Here is a 15,454-nt window from a genome sequence, read left to right as displayed (position 1 = left end):
TAAGTTGGAAATGCTTTGAAGTTTCATTTGTAACTGAGACATTTCATTGAAACATTTCACATTTCTGTCCTATCCGATCCAAACCTTCCCTGAAACTAGCATCCAAATGAAACAACAACAATAATAATTTTTTTAATGTATGTTTTAAATTCAAAGCTGAATTTGACTTGAATCCAACTTGTACTTGACTCACTGTCAACTTCATTGCTTAAAAGTTATTAGATTTTGTGTGATGCATTGAAAGATAAGATAAAGAAGATTATTCATCAAAAGAAGTCTCAAACTGATACGACGAAACTAGAGCCAAACCTACTGAAACTGATTGAAATGTTTCATTTTTTTTACCAAGCCAGAACCCAAACCGAAATTCCGAACTATGGTTAGAAGCTAACAAACAGGAAGAAATGTTATATCATTGTTGCAAATACAAAGCCACTTAATATGATTCGTCTGATGAATTAATCCAAGAAATTAAGGGAGGATCTAACTTCTAGGAGCTAGATGGATGATGCAACTCTGATGGACTTGTACACGGTAAATGATATGATAATTAAAATTTTGGCTATTAACAATATTGTTTTCCCTTAAAAGTTGTTATCTACTTTTGAAGAGGCTACAGTTGAAGCGGCATAAATGGGTGAGCATAAACAATAGGTGACAAATAGGTATGGAGATGTGTACCTAGGCCCTAGCAATTTGCAAATAGAGGGTTTGCAAAAGTGATGCTATTCTCTGTGAAATAGAGGGAAAGCTAAAAGCCAAAATTTACTTGTATAATTCCTTTGATGCATTGACTCTCATAACCTCCACTCTCTCTCTATTTACTAAATACCTGTTTTAGTTGCAACCTACTGTATTAGCAATTTTGTGACAAGAAGTTTGCTATGATTAGTTGTTTATAATGTTGCTAGTTATAGAAAGCTTTATCCAATTTTTGCTCAGACCAGTTCATCTGGATAAGTTTCAGCATATTAGCATGTCCTAAATGTATACTAGCTCCCAAGAAACATGTGATTGATTCTTATTCGCCAGTTTTCCCAGAAGATTCAGGATTCAGAATTTTATGAACTTAGGGAGTTGATAACAGTGGTTACTGTGTTGGAATATATATATATATATATATATAGTTTCGATGAATGAACTAATATCATGAAAGATGTGCTAAAATATTAGCTATGATGTAATACATTAAAATAAATCAACTTGCAATAAGTAAAGCCTCAACACGAGAGAGTTAAAAAACTCAAATCTTCCTTCCATTAGCTATGATTTATTATTACCACGCTCGATTCATATAATATTACATTTTTGAGATAATCTTATTTAGACCCCCCGAACTATTGCTTATTTTTTACATACACCATTTGAACCTTTTTAGATATAGAGACCCCCTAAACTATTGAAAACTTCTAACTTCCTGACACCGTTGATGAAAAGATAAAGACAAAAATACCCCTCTACATTAACATTTCTCTTTCTTTCTTCTCTAAAAAAATAAGAGAAGAAAAATCACAAATCTACTTACGTGTGAGTCACGTGACAATTTTGGGCAGAAAAACATAATGGAGAACTAATGGAAGGAAGATTTGAGAGGTTTCTAATAGTTTAGGAGGTTTATATGTATTAAAAAAAGTTTCTGGGGTATACGTGGAAATCGGCAATATATCATAGGGTTTAAGTAGAATTATCTCTACATCTTTTAATAGCTATAGTTTGCATGATATAGCAATGGGAAATCTACTTACAGGAAGGACAGATGGTTACTGGTTGTTTTTAAGTCCTAGCTCTCAAATTGGAAATTTAGATTTATTAATCACTTGATAAAAAATGGACAGCCATTTAAGATAGCCGTAATAAGTATCAATCTATTCTCTAATACTGATCAATCAATAATAATGATCTCTTCTGTTAAATTAGTCTTTGCATACCAGTCTAATGGCACTCAGTGAACCATTACCAGCAATGTATGAGCCCTGGTCTACTGGCGGCTTAAGCTCCCAATTCTGTTAGCTTGGGTTTTTCAAATATGAGGCACTGAATGAAGAGTGAGCTGCAATCAAAAGAAGAGAGAGTGCTTGGTCTATAACTATGAGAGGTGCATTGGATTTGTCCATAATCTGACAGCAGCTGCGAGGTGGTCTGCTTGTGCATGAGAAAGAAAAGATAAGATATATAGGGCTAAATCCATGCTATGAGAATTAAAGAAAGTTAATTTAGGATTAGTAAAGTTAGAATTGGGTTAGAAGTTAGAACTAGTATCAGGTCTGTTGGTTTGAGAAATGAAAGGGTATGGACAGAAGCAACAATTGTCTTGTGTACCAACCATCACATATCATGCTGATGGGGTATCGGTATGTGGCACAGGGAAGTGCCGAAGCCCAAAGCCCCATGTTGTTTTTTACTGAGCTAAAATTAGAAAGCTTAAGGGGATTTTTGGAAAAAAAACATTACCTAGAGCTCAATAATTGTAGGATCTATCTAGAGTTACTAATACAAGTGGATCTCAACATAAATTTTGCAATTATTGATTATAATTGCAGCCACGAATACAAAATATTGGTTTTCCTTCAAATTTCCTACATAATTTTGAAATATAGAAAAAAGAGTAGAGAAATTGTCAAGTTGGAACCTAATTTGTGAAAGATTTAGCTAGATCTACCTTCTAGGTGCTGATCTACTTTGAGTCACTACAGTTTTTCCCATCAATTTGAGTTAAACATGTATGCAATTTATAGCTTCCAGATTCTTTTGTGCCTTTAGGTTAGTGTGTATTCTTATTTGTACACAAAATTACTTTTGTTACACCAATATCTAAGGCTAACTATCTTCAATTTAGCCACTGAAACTATTTCAAGTACAAAAGAGGCACAAAACCTTTTTAAGAATGTCCTGAGGGTGTGGCACTGTCTCAATGGTACAAATGATGTGTGACGTGATTGTGCCATGCCGAGCTAGGGCGGGCATGCTCCATGCCACCAACACTACAATCCTTGAACAATTTACCAGTATAAAATTACCTATAATACCTATGTGATATTAAGTTCCTTTTTGTTAGGTTTTTCACTATGTTAATAAAAGTATAAGGCCCTGTTTGCTTTGAGTTCAGTAATCAAACATTTTTTTTAATCTTTTTTTTATATCTAATCAAATTCACTCTCTAAAAAATTAAGACTAAAAAATGAGACTAACTAATCAAATTCCGGGCTTAGCCTCAAACTAAATAAGGCTTGAGATTACAAAGTCTCCTCTTTACATTTGACTTCTGTGATACTTGCATTGGTAGAAATCTCATTGATTGCCAATCAACTCGCTATGGTATGATGATTCATCTACGATCCCAAGGAAGACTGATTTCTATCTATTATTTTCCTCTTGGAGATAATAAATGTGCACTAATTCAAGGATAACTTCTATATTCCAGTGTGTATAATCTCGTTAAATATTGAGTGGAAGGCAGAATAGTCTTAGTGTGAAAAAGTTAATCTTGATGTCTTCTAGTTAAACCTTTGTATAGTTGAATCCACAGTGGATTTTTTTTGTCTTCCCAGGTAAACACAACTTCTGCAATAAAATTAATTTTTTATGTAATCTGACAACCTGTGGTGATTCCTAATTGAACATGAAAAATCATGTTTTGGGTTCTAGTTCAACTGTTCTTGATCTTCAGTGTAATTTTACCCTTCCCCAAGTGAACATCAGCCTTGGCATTAAACCCTACTACCTTGTAATATCTTTGCCGAAGTATATGCTGGATACTGCAAGGTTTTTTGTAGTAATTAACCCATGATAGCAGTATTTATCAAATAAATCTTTGTTATATGATATTAATTTCACGACAGCTATTGCCAATGATCTGATCTTATTGCTGTTATCTAGAAAGTTCTGGCTAGATCCTTATCCCTTTTCTTTAATCTGTTCCTCTGCAGTGAAGGCCGGCGAAGGGGATGGGTGTTTCCAAAAGTAATAGGCTCGTCCTTTTCGAAGGTATTATGAACGTGAGGTTGTACTGAGATTGATTCTTTGCTAGTTATGAAGAGTTCTGGTACTATTACTGTCTTACTAGTTCTAATTGTTACATATTTTGTAACAAACTAGTTGTAATTTGATACATTGCCTGCAACTTTTTATACATTTCAACATAGTTTAGTGACAGTTTAGTCACTCATAGAAGAACTGTGGCCCTGATTTTGACTCAATTATGTAAGAAAAGTGTAGAGTATCATTCATGTTAGAGTATGATGGATTTAAAATTTTAGAGTAATTGATGAGTTGTTATGGTAGAGAATAGTTCTAACTTTTAATCCCTCTAGACAGATTTATCATTTAAATTATAAAACCTTCACTCATTTAATTCAAATCTATTTATTGGTTCAATTAAAATGTCCCAATCCCATAAATGAGTAGTGGCAGCAAAAAAAAGATAAACAATCCTGTACTCTAACAACTTAAACTTTTTGAGTAACTATTGAGGTCAAATTATAATTCTAAACATATTTTGGGAATGAAATAAACATTTAAGCTCCGTTTTCTTTGAGATTAAAGGATAATTAGAGTAGCTTTTCTGGATTCTTACTCTTAAAAATTAAAATTGTATCTCTAATATAAAGTAGGATATTCTAATATTTGCTTGTAATCTATAATAGTGGTGTAATAGTTATTTTTGATGTGACATAAAGTTAAGGTAAAAGTACATATACAGTGTGAAATTGAATTAGATACCCTTAATTTGATATCTGAATTTTTTTGTAGATATGTTATTGCATACTTGAGTAAGAAGCGAGGATATAGGAGAGAAAATTGAGCAGAAATTTTTGGTTTATGGAATGAGATAGATGGGTGGTAGGAGAGAGGTGAGAGAAATTTTAAAATAACTTATAGTCAAATCAAGGGTAAAATTATAATTGAGCTTATGTGTGGAATAATTTGAATAATATTTCTAATCTATAGTAAAGATAATTTGCTTTGTAATCTAGAGTAGTGGAGTAGTGTTCTATAATCTAGAATAAGAAAAAGGATAATCCTAAGGCAAATGGGGTCTTAGGCACTGCTTCTTGTATACGCCCAACATTCTCACATGGTTCATCAAATTAGTTTCTCATCCTATTTGTATTCTCCTTATGCGGCCTCCCATTTTCCAGGCTGCAAAATGGAGTGTTCTGACCATTCCTCATTTTACTAAATACATATTCCATCTCATTATGAGTAGCCCTTTTGCTGTGCTAGATATGCTAAGTAGATAACGATATGTCAGCATATGATCTGTAAAAAAATAGAAGAAATGGCTGACAAATGAAGTTGTATAGTGTATCACTATATGGAGCTACATTATGAACATATATGTAGTAGTCTAGTAGATTTGTTGTTTCGGTGTGGTTTTGTTGTGGTATCCTTCTTTTTTTTTTTTTTTTCTTTTCTATCTCTTTTAAACCTCGGGGTGGGTGTTAGGAAGACCTCATGTAAGTAGGATTACAGGCTCAGACACACATGAATATGAAACCACACTGGGAGATGCAATTGAAGACTTACTTGATAAATCTTTAAGGGGCAATAGTGCAGAAAAGGTAGCAACTGTTAAAGTATAGATATAAGTTATAACACCAAGTGGTCCAGATTGTTGAGCCAACTTCTCATGTTATAGTTGTCCTAAAATCTTGTGGAAGGGGATACTGTTCAAATTTCTTTGGAGACCATTATGTTATCTCCCTTTGTAGTACAAAATTTACTTGTCCTCTGCAGATTAGTTGAGGCTCTCTTTTACTGAACTTGTTTATGAACTGGCATAGTGGTATACTGGTATGTGTTTTATCACTATCCTTTACCTGAGTCTCCATGTCTCTCTCAACTTGCTTGAAGGTTTAGTTGCTTAGCAAGATGCTGTTGCATTTTGTTCCTGGACAAACTGCTCCGAGTAATGCATTCTTGTTCGTAGTATTCCAAATGATTTATTATGCTCACCCTAAATTCTCTAGCTTCCACTTTAAGTACATATAATTTGACGTAATTTTATTGTGTCCTTATTGCAGCAGCCCATGTTGATCCAAAACTTGTGTGTGGTGTAATTTGTGAAAGATTGCAAAACATGTGAATTGCAATAATCTTGATCTTGGTACATAGTCTTTGATTCTTGATGTTGAGTTTTGAGTCTTTTGACCTTGATTCTTGATCTTACTTCTCAAGCCTATTGTTGTCTCCTTGTTTACTTGCTACATTTTTGCGGCCTTTTCCCCTGAAACCTAGACAGAACCACATCTGATTCAAGAATTCAGATCCAATCAATCTTGAGTAGAACCCCCCCACCCCCCACCACACCCTTTCACTGAATTGAATTTAATGTTTGCTGCTCTTGTATTCAAAAAATGTTTTCATGCTTTTGTGCTATCTTGCTTTTTGTGATAAACTTCTTGTTCTCGTGTCTTGGATTCTCTCTTGTAAAATTTGAGAAATGAAACAAACTTTTATTTGTACTACAGGACAAAGCAGCAGAAATTACATGTGAAATGGATTTATCAGGATTGTCTCCTTACTGGTTTGATGTTGCTCGAGGCAATGCAGTTCTGAATAATATAAAAATGCACTCTCTCTTCCTTCTGACTGGGCCAAATGGTGGTGGGAAATCCAGTATACTTCGATCAGTTTGTGCTGCTGCCTTACTTGGAATATGTGGGCTTATGGTGCCAGCTGAATCAGCTGTCATTCCTCATTTTGATTCTGTTATGTTGCATATCAAAGCTTATGACAGTCCTGCTGATGGGAAAAGCTCATTTCAGGTGTGAAACAGATGCTTGAGATTTTATGCTTTTGTTAGATATTTGTTTTTGTTTTTACTCTGATATTTGTTTACTGGTTTTCTTTAAAATGAATCAATTCCTTCACACTGAATTGTGGTTTAATGGTTTATTTGTTTATATTTCGACCACTGCCTTCATTCCAATTTGCTGACGTAGAGGATATCCACCAAGTTTGTTACTTTCACAATCAAGTTTGTATGGACATGGTCATATCATTTAGCATTGTTCCTTCTATAGTTTGTCAGTTTCGGACCATGGATATTGTGTTCCACATTTCTTGGGGATCTCTTTTTTTGTATATATTATTGATTAGTGGGTCATTCCAATTATGGTTCTTATGTTGTTCTGTGATAGTTCAGGAATATGACTTCTTTTGCTTAGTGCTCTCTTTTGTTTCTGATATTTATTGCATCACTTCACCACTATGAGTTGGCATGTCTGTTGTGCATGGCTTCTCCTACCTTTCATCATGCTCCACTGTTCATAGGTAGATGGATTACATGTTATGTAGTGCTGCAGATATTTACTCATAGTGCTTGGTCACGCGCCGTTTACGCATGTCAAACAGCTTCACCTTTCTAACAGAGGACTCCAATTCACTTCCTAATTCCTATCTGTTCTACTATTTTGAACAAAGTAAATTCTATTGACATCTTTTGACTCATTAATACCATCTCAGGTCGAAATGTCCGAGATACGTTCTCTGGTCACTCGAGCTAGCTCGAGGAGTCTTGTTCTTGTTGATGAGATATGTAGAGGCACAGAAACTGCCAAAGGAACTTGTATAGCTGGCAGCATAGTTGAGATGCTCGATCACATTGGCTGCCTTGGTATCATATCAACCCACTTACATGGCATTTTTGATTTGCCTTTAGTGACGAGAAATACTGTCCACAAGGCAATGGGAACAGAAGTTATAGATGGGTGTGTTGTACCAACATGGAAATTAATAGATGGGGTCTGTAGAGAAAGCTTAGCCTTTCAAACTGCTTTGAACGAAGGTATTCCCGAAACAATAATTACAAGAGCTGAAGAGCTGTATGTTGCAATGAATGCAGATAATGTACTCCCAATGTCAACTACAAATGCGAAGCATCTTCTTCCCAAATCTCATGTAAATAGCTTTGGTGAGTTGTTTGATTCACGGCGACATGGCATAGACCTTCCATCTAGCACCTTGGAGATATTGCAGAAGGAAGTTGAGAATGCTGTTACAATAATCTGCCAGAAGAAACTGATAGAACTTTACAATAAGAAAAGCATCTCAGAACTTACCGAGGTGGTGTGTGTTGCTGTTGGAGCAAGGGAACAGCCTCCACCATCGACAATAGGTGCCTCCAGCATTTATGTTCTCTTTAGACCTGATCAGAAATTGTACGTGGGACAGGTAATTTCTTGTGCTAGAATTTATTAGAATATACTTTTTCTTGTGCTTTAAAGGGGTGCGATTTTGAAAGTTTTGAATTGCAGACGGATGACTTGGTGGGCCGACTTCGTGCGCATCGATCAAAGGCAGGCATGCAGGAAGCAGTGTTCATATACATTGTAGTGCCAGGGAAGAGCATAGCATGCCAACTGGAGACTCTCCTTATTAACCAACTTCCTTTAAAGGGCTTTAGACTCACAAATAAGGCTGATGGTAAGCATCGTAATTTTGGCTCAGCTGGACTTCCTATGGAAGCTCTTGCACTGCAGTGATGAACCAAATTCGTTTTTCCAACTCAATCATATTTCATTATGACGAGCAAGCATCACCTCTTGTTTCGATTGTTACATCCTAGAAGCAGTAGGTATTCTCACTCGAAAGATGGTGCTGGCACCAATTTTGTCTCTTAGATGTTAGCTCGAGTTTTGCAAATAGTAGAGGCATGCACATTGTTGCTTTCTATGAAAGTAGAGGATACTCATGCTTGATGTAAATGTGTAATTACCACTACAAAGTTAATTTACTGCAATCGCCATAGCCATAACATTGGTGGTGGCGAAATTTGCAGCAGTTGGGAAACAATTTATAGTATATTTTCTCACACAGATGCCTACAAGGGGAATTAGGCCAACATTCGCATCGATGCTTATCCATTATGCATTTCACTGTCTAAAATTAGTCATCTGTTTAGCATTCTTAATCTGATCTTAGTTCAGATGTTTAGTGGTAAATACCGAGTGTTGCAGGTGTTGTGGCGTAATGAACGAAGACTCCAATCTCTGCTGGGTTCTAGCTATAAATGTCAAATATGTCAACCATGTCCATGGCCTGTTAGGCCTATCATGGGCCACAATCTTGTGTTCTTATCAATATTTGCTATATAGTCATCGTAATGCATTTCCTTTTCTATAACCATGATCATTTTGTACTATTTATCACATCGACGTAATTACTCACCTGAGATGCTCCATTCTGGAAGGCGATTGATAAGGATTTGCTACAAAATCTAATCACCAGAACATGGGATTAGCAGTAGCGTGAATTAATCAACGGCTTATAGGTAGCAGAAGCTTTCGTTGCCAACCAATTCGATCCTATTTGATGTGACCCTTGAGCTAATACTGTGTTCCATGATGGCTACGTTCACGTGATGAGGGAAGAAGAAGAAGATAAAAAAAAATAGACTGGAAATTTTCGTCTAAAGTCATCTTATTCAAAGCGATTTTGTTCAACTTCCACTAGTTGCATATCTCTGTCTTGCTCTTTTCCGTAATTGAGAGAAATTTGTATACCGTATTGGATGGCATAAAAAGAAAATTATAATATTTCATATGGTTAAAATGGCTCATTATATCCGAGTTTGATTTTTAATTTAATTAAATTCATTTCTCTCTTAAAAAAAAGAAAAAAAGAAAAAGAATATGCAATCTCATTCCAACCTACTTAGCTCAATGCCATTGATTCCAGCAACCAAACAGCTAGAACATTTACAAGATGGACAGGGAGCGATTTATGAGCAGCAATTAGGGTTTGTACCACAAAATTTCTTAAATGCAGCCAAAATTATTCTATATAGGGGTGCAATATGCCAAACTCTTAAAAACACTTTAATAATAATAAAAATAAAAAATAAAAACAAAAATACAAAGATTATAGTTGACGTGGGGTGGTATTGATAGAATGAAAGTGATGTAGGTCATCGGTAGGCGATGTGCACATGGGATGAGCTAATGGCGTTTGTTGCTATGTGGGGTCAACGTGTTGGCATAACACGTACTACTATTAAACTATCCTAAAGAGACAAATGACTACATCCCCACCTTCCGTCCGTCGGATCATCTGCACTCCTGACAGCAGGAATCTCCTACAAATCCATCTTCACCAAAGTTGGCTTCATTCCATCAACCTTCCTCCAATCTTGGTCTTGGTTATTCTTCTATTGCATTGAATGGAAGGAGGTGCTCTTAGAATTCCAAGAGGTAGATGGCACCTACCATTCCCCACAAATGTAATCTTGGTTTCTTCTCCCCCCTTGCCCAATAAAAAATCCTCTCTGAGATACTTTTCCTTTCTTTGTTTGGGTGCAAACTTGTTTCATTAATTAAGCTAAGCAAGCAATGGGTTAGAACAAATATTCCCTGCAAGACTCAAGAATATCATATTCGATCTTCTTGGTCTTTTGCATTATTTGGGAAGCTTTGCCAAAAGCTTCCAATGAAGTTGTTGGTTAAACAAAAATGGTGCAAGAAAAGTGTGCTATGAATACTTGGAAATGCTTTGTTTGTACATTAGGTATATGTTTAAGTAACATTGTTCTTTTTCCACTTTTATATTGCTGGTCAACTATCTTTTTATTTGGAACTACATGAATTTTGTAAGAAAAGTCTTTGATTGATGCCAAAAGATCATATACTAGTAGATAATTATACTTAGATCTTCTAAACTATTGTCTATTTTTATAGCAAGCTCTTTATTTATTTTTATGATGTATACTTTAACTCTCTCAATTATTAATCTCTCGCTCGTTTGTCTGTCGATGAAAATTATCAAATGATCAATTTATCTAAATTTCTATTTCTTTCATTACAATAAAGGTAAAATGTTCTTCAAAGTGTGTAATTATTTTAAGAGAAATGTTTTGAACTCTTATACAATATAAGTTTTAACAATTTGAGTACTATCTATTAGTCTTAGAGCATTAAAAATTGAAGAGGGATTAAAGGAGTGAGATATCCTGGATAATAGTAGTTTTTATCCCAATTTAGTTTTGTGTATTTGATTGAAAAAATTTGGATAAGTATAAGATAAAAATATGAAATAAGATAGTATTTGACTGGGTAGTTGGGATTAGAGATGAAAATAATCAAATCGATCTTATTGACTTTTTCATAGTATAAGTTAAATAGACATTTATTATTTCTTTTTTATTATAAAAAGATAAGAAATACTTAAATATAATTTATAATTTTATGTTCCAGTAACTATATTATCATATCATAATTATTTTTAAAAGTGAATATATATTAAAATTACATTACAATTCGGAAATATATTCTAATATATTATAGTCATATCAGATGCATATTACAAATTCAGTAAGTTTGCTTTTGGAGAAGGACAAATTAGTAATTTAGATTTGTTTAGATAAAGGGGAGGGATATCCAAAAGCTGGGATAAATATATTCCAATAAACTCACTTTATCCTGTTTTTTAATCCCATCTCTCTAATACTAATTTGTCAAGACTTTTTGAAATAAACTGGGGGTTTATCCTGGCAAATATTTTTAAAATAAAGTGGGGTTTTATCTTGACAAGATTTTTTGAAAATAGTGGGGGTTTATCCAGGATAAACTCCCCTTATTCTACTTCTCCAGACGGAGCTGTAATAAAAAAAAAAAAATTAAAAGGATAACTAACATAAGTTATTCTACATTACTGAGGAGGTAAATAGACCATGAAGTATAATAGGGAATCTATATATAAATAAACAGTAGTTTAAGAGTTCTAGGTGTAATTATCTGAGACTAATATTCAATACTAAAAAGTGTTATTTTAATGAAGAAACTTTTGCAACATCTAGTACCGAGGAGTAATTATCTATTTCTATCTGCAACGAGGCTTTGGTTCACAATACAAAGAAACATCAAAAGTGCAGTTTCTTTTACATCTTTTTACTAAGGATGCCTTGTTCAAGAACATAAAGCCTCTCTTGCTGGGTTATTGTGTACGTAGTAAAAGTCATAAGACTGTAAACATTAGTTCCTCAGTGGTTATAAATGTTGCCAAAGTAATGGGATTCGAGGGAAGTTTGACTGAGTCTGCTCAGGCCCACAGGGAAAGATAGATCTGTTCCTTACTACTGAAGCCCTGGAGATGTTATTTGCAGTCACTAAAGCTTCGGAATTCGACTCTATTACCGTAATCAATATTATCAACCGCACTATTATGACCTCAGTGGAAATATAAGCATTAATGCGGGAATATACACAACCTTTCCGTCACCTTTTCTAATATCTTGTTTGCTCGTTGACTTAGGGTTAGCAATCTTTACTGAAGCTCGAGAGATGCTATTTACGGTTACTAAAGCTCCCGAGTATAATTTAGACTCTGATATCGTGGAATTTTACTCTACTACCCTAATCAACAAGATCAACGGCACTATTATGACCCGTGGAAATATAAACAATAATGAGCGAATATCCACAACCCTAATTGGTAGGCTAAGTTAGGGTAAATTTAGGATTCCGCTTCTTTTTGGATCATATTTGCCCCTGCTGGTCTCGAATAGATCTTGCTTAGGGATCCATTACTAGATAGCTGATTGAGTAGCTTTGCACCCTTTTTTTTTTTTTTTTGGTGATTAATGAATTTTCATTTTATATATAAAAGAAAAAGAATGTAAATCAATTCCTTATTCCTGAGAAGGTTTCAAAGCTGTACATCAATCATTCTCCCAAAGCACAAATCATTACAAATATTGGTTATAGCTAATAGAATTCCATAATTATGAAAAGAACATGGATTTGAAGCTGTACATCAATCATTTTTCATTTTTAATCTGTTTAATTATTAATATAACATATGGATTTGAATTAAATAGTGTGAATGGTTTACATTTTGATAGTCCTAAACAGTATAAAACAGATAGATCATACAAATCCAAATATGAATAACAAAAGGATAGCAAGATTTAATTTCATACCGGACTTGTCGTTATATAGTTTGATTTATAAAAATTTTCATATCGAATTCGTGACAAATCTAAATTCATATCGAAAATAAAAACTCGAATACGAATACGAAAACTTATTCTCAAACTCATTTACCGCCCTCATCCTCCTGCATCACATCTGTTTCATCTCTGAATCAGAGGAAGCAATCATCAATTCAATAATTTCTTTCTTTCTTTCTTTCTTCTTTTCTTTTGAGGCCAATAATAATGAGAACACGTTTGTTTTGTACAGCTTGCAGGATATACACTTGAGCTCTTGTTTGAATCCCTTCGCTGGATATGCCTACCGACAAATCCCAAGCAGTGTGATTCTCTGACCCCCCCCTTCCCCATTTGGAGGTTCCTCCTGGTCCCTTTTCCTGGCCTTGTGGGTTTCTTTCTTTCTCTTCCATTGGATTCTTCTTCTTCAGATGGACCCCCAACCCTCCCAACTATAGATTCTAATTCCCAATGGTACAAATGGCAAACCACCCAAAGGTGCCCTTGGAGTAAACTACACTTCTCTCTCTCTCTCTCTCTCTCTCTTTTTATAGTTTAATTATGTTTGTTTTCACGTAGAAACCTCCTCTTGTTTGTTTTGATCCTTTAAAATATATGACGTGATTAAGTTTAGATACTGGGAGAGAAGTCGAAGAAGTCAAAAGTTATTTTGATTTAATTTGGTAAAAAACATAGAGAGCCATGCATCTTTGCTTAGGTTCGTATATCAATTTATTGGATCTTGCCTTTGACTTCTGGGTCAATATCGAATGCGTTGTGAGAGTTACGCATGGATAAGTCTCGATAATTTCACTTTCGTATAAAGTAATATTGGAATGACCAAGATATTAAATCAATGAATTGGTTGATAATTTATGATAGCCAGTGACTTAGTTTTACGTTGTTTCCGAGAACAAACGCATGCATACAAAACTTCAAGTTGAAAGAAAAATTTTAAGCAGTAGAACGATTCATGATTAACTTTTTAGTAGAACATTTAGGTATTAGAGCTAACGAATTTTTAACGCAAACTCCATACTTGATCTATATTAGATAATATTATGAATGAAATAAAATATTATGCCCACAACACAAATAAAATACGAAAAATACGACCACATGAATTATCAAAAGATAGGAAGAGCTAAGATATCTGACTTACGGCAGACAGATAAGTCAGATATAATTGAGGTGACAATCTAAGCCGTGGAAGAGGGGGCAGATTAGAGCCAGAGAGTAATTAGGACGAAGAAGGAGACGATATTGTCACGAGGAAGAGATAGATAGAGAGATAAGTAAATAGTGGGAGATTTGAGATTAGAAATCGAGATCTATCGGGGAACACAACTTACCTTGAGAAAGAAAGAGAGTCGAACAAAAGAAAAAATGAAGAGAGAGGAGGATAATTGTGAAGAAAACTACGGTGGAGGGAAAGTCCCTCCTCTCCTGTAGCACTAGATTAAGAGAGAAGAGCATTACGCATTTGCAGTGAGGAAGACTCTCTATAAAAAGAGGAGAAAGAAGCGACGGAACTCTAGTAGAACTAGGGCCGACGCCAAGAGAAGTAATTCTTAGATTGCTTCCATTTTAACTACTTAGAAGCTTAAGCTACTCTTTATTTTAGACTCCGACTCTAATGAAGCTTTTTGTAAGTATAGTAGCTAACCTATAAAATCTTTTAATTTTGATACATATAAAAAAAAAACACTTAAGGGTACTAGGAAACAATAACTCCTATCATTTAAACTCTAATAATCTTAGTTGTTCTCAATCTAAAGAATCAAATACTTCTAACAAAAAATTTCTCAATTAATACAATTATGAATGTAATGACAAAAGAACTATAAATGTTAACATGAATCATAACACGACGTGCGAATTCTAGGGAGAGGAAAACTTCGTTCTGGACATTTAAAGGGATTTAAGGATAATATCATTTTATGTTTTGGATCATCAACTCTCATATCAACCTCCACACCATTTGATACTATTAATATTTCTCTATCCCTAACTTCTAGTGCAGTTTATAGTATCACTAACCTTCCACTTCCCATATCCTTCCAATCCTTCACCATTTAAAACATCAATTTCCGAGAGACAAATGGAACATGAATGTCTGTACCTGACTAAGATAGTCCAGGAAAGAGACAAATGGATTCACAAGGCTAATTACTACCTCTTAAAAAGAGAGTAATATTTCACTATTTTAAGAAAATTCGTGAAAAAAATTAAGAACCCACAATTGAAGAGAAGTTTTGGTTTCAATCATGCATTGGGGGGTTTTTCTTTGTTCTTTTTGAAATAAAGTTTAATTGTGATCCTAAATTAAGTTAACGAAGTATAATTATTAAACTTGAATCGTCGATCAAATAGTTTGGAAAGTGACTATCGCAATCTTTCTTTCCTAATTTTTAACTTTTTTACCAAATCTCCCGTCAAATTATTTTAATTTGCACGATAATATTATGATAACGATTTAGTTCCTGACTGCAGTGATTTGCTGTAGGTTAGTTACTAAGTGATGAAAGA

At 34.4% G+C, this 15,454-nt stretch overlaps 1 protein-coding gene across 2 annotated transcripts in view; it reads left to right on the top strand.

The window, feature by feature from the left end:
• The window catches only part of LOC140762776 (DNA mismatch repair protein MSH1, mitochondrial), a 42,567-nt gene extending 33,699 nt beyond the window's left edge, over positions 1 to 8,868 (top strand). For both annotated transcript variants that reach the window (XM_073100721.1, XM_073100722.1), the window contains exons 19-22: positions 3,927 to 3,984; positions 6,471 to 6,767; positions 7,468 to 8,175; positions 8,259 to 8,868. In XM_073100721.1, the coding sequence (XP_072956822.1) occupies positions 3,927 to 3,984; positions 6,471 to 6,767; positions 7,468 to 8,175; positions 8,259 to 8,486 (1,291 nt within the window). In that variant the 3' untranslated portion in view covers positions 8,487 to 8,868. The remainder of the gene's footprint in view (positions 1 to 3,926; positions 3,985 to 6,470; positions 6,768 to 7,467; positions 8,176 to 8,258) is intronic.
• Positions 8,869 to 15,454: the final 6,586 nt, after the last annotated feature.

Source organism: Typha angustifolia, chromosome 7, assembly GCF_048772165.1.
Source record: "Typha angustifolia cultivar Huaian chromosome 7, ASM4877216v1, whole genome shotgun sequence".
Lineage (NCBI taxonomy): Eukaryota > Viridiplantae > Streptophyta > Magnoliopsida > Poales > Typhaceae > Typha > Typha angustifolia.
The sequence above is the reverse complement of the archived record's forward strand: the minus strand, read 5'-3'. Positions and strand labels throughout refer to the sequence as shown.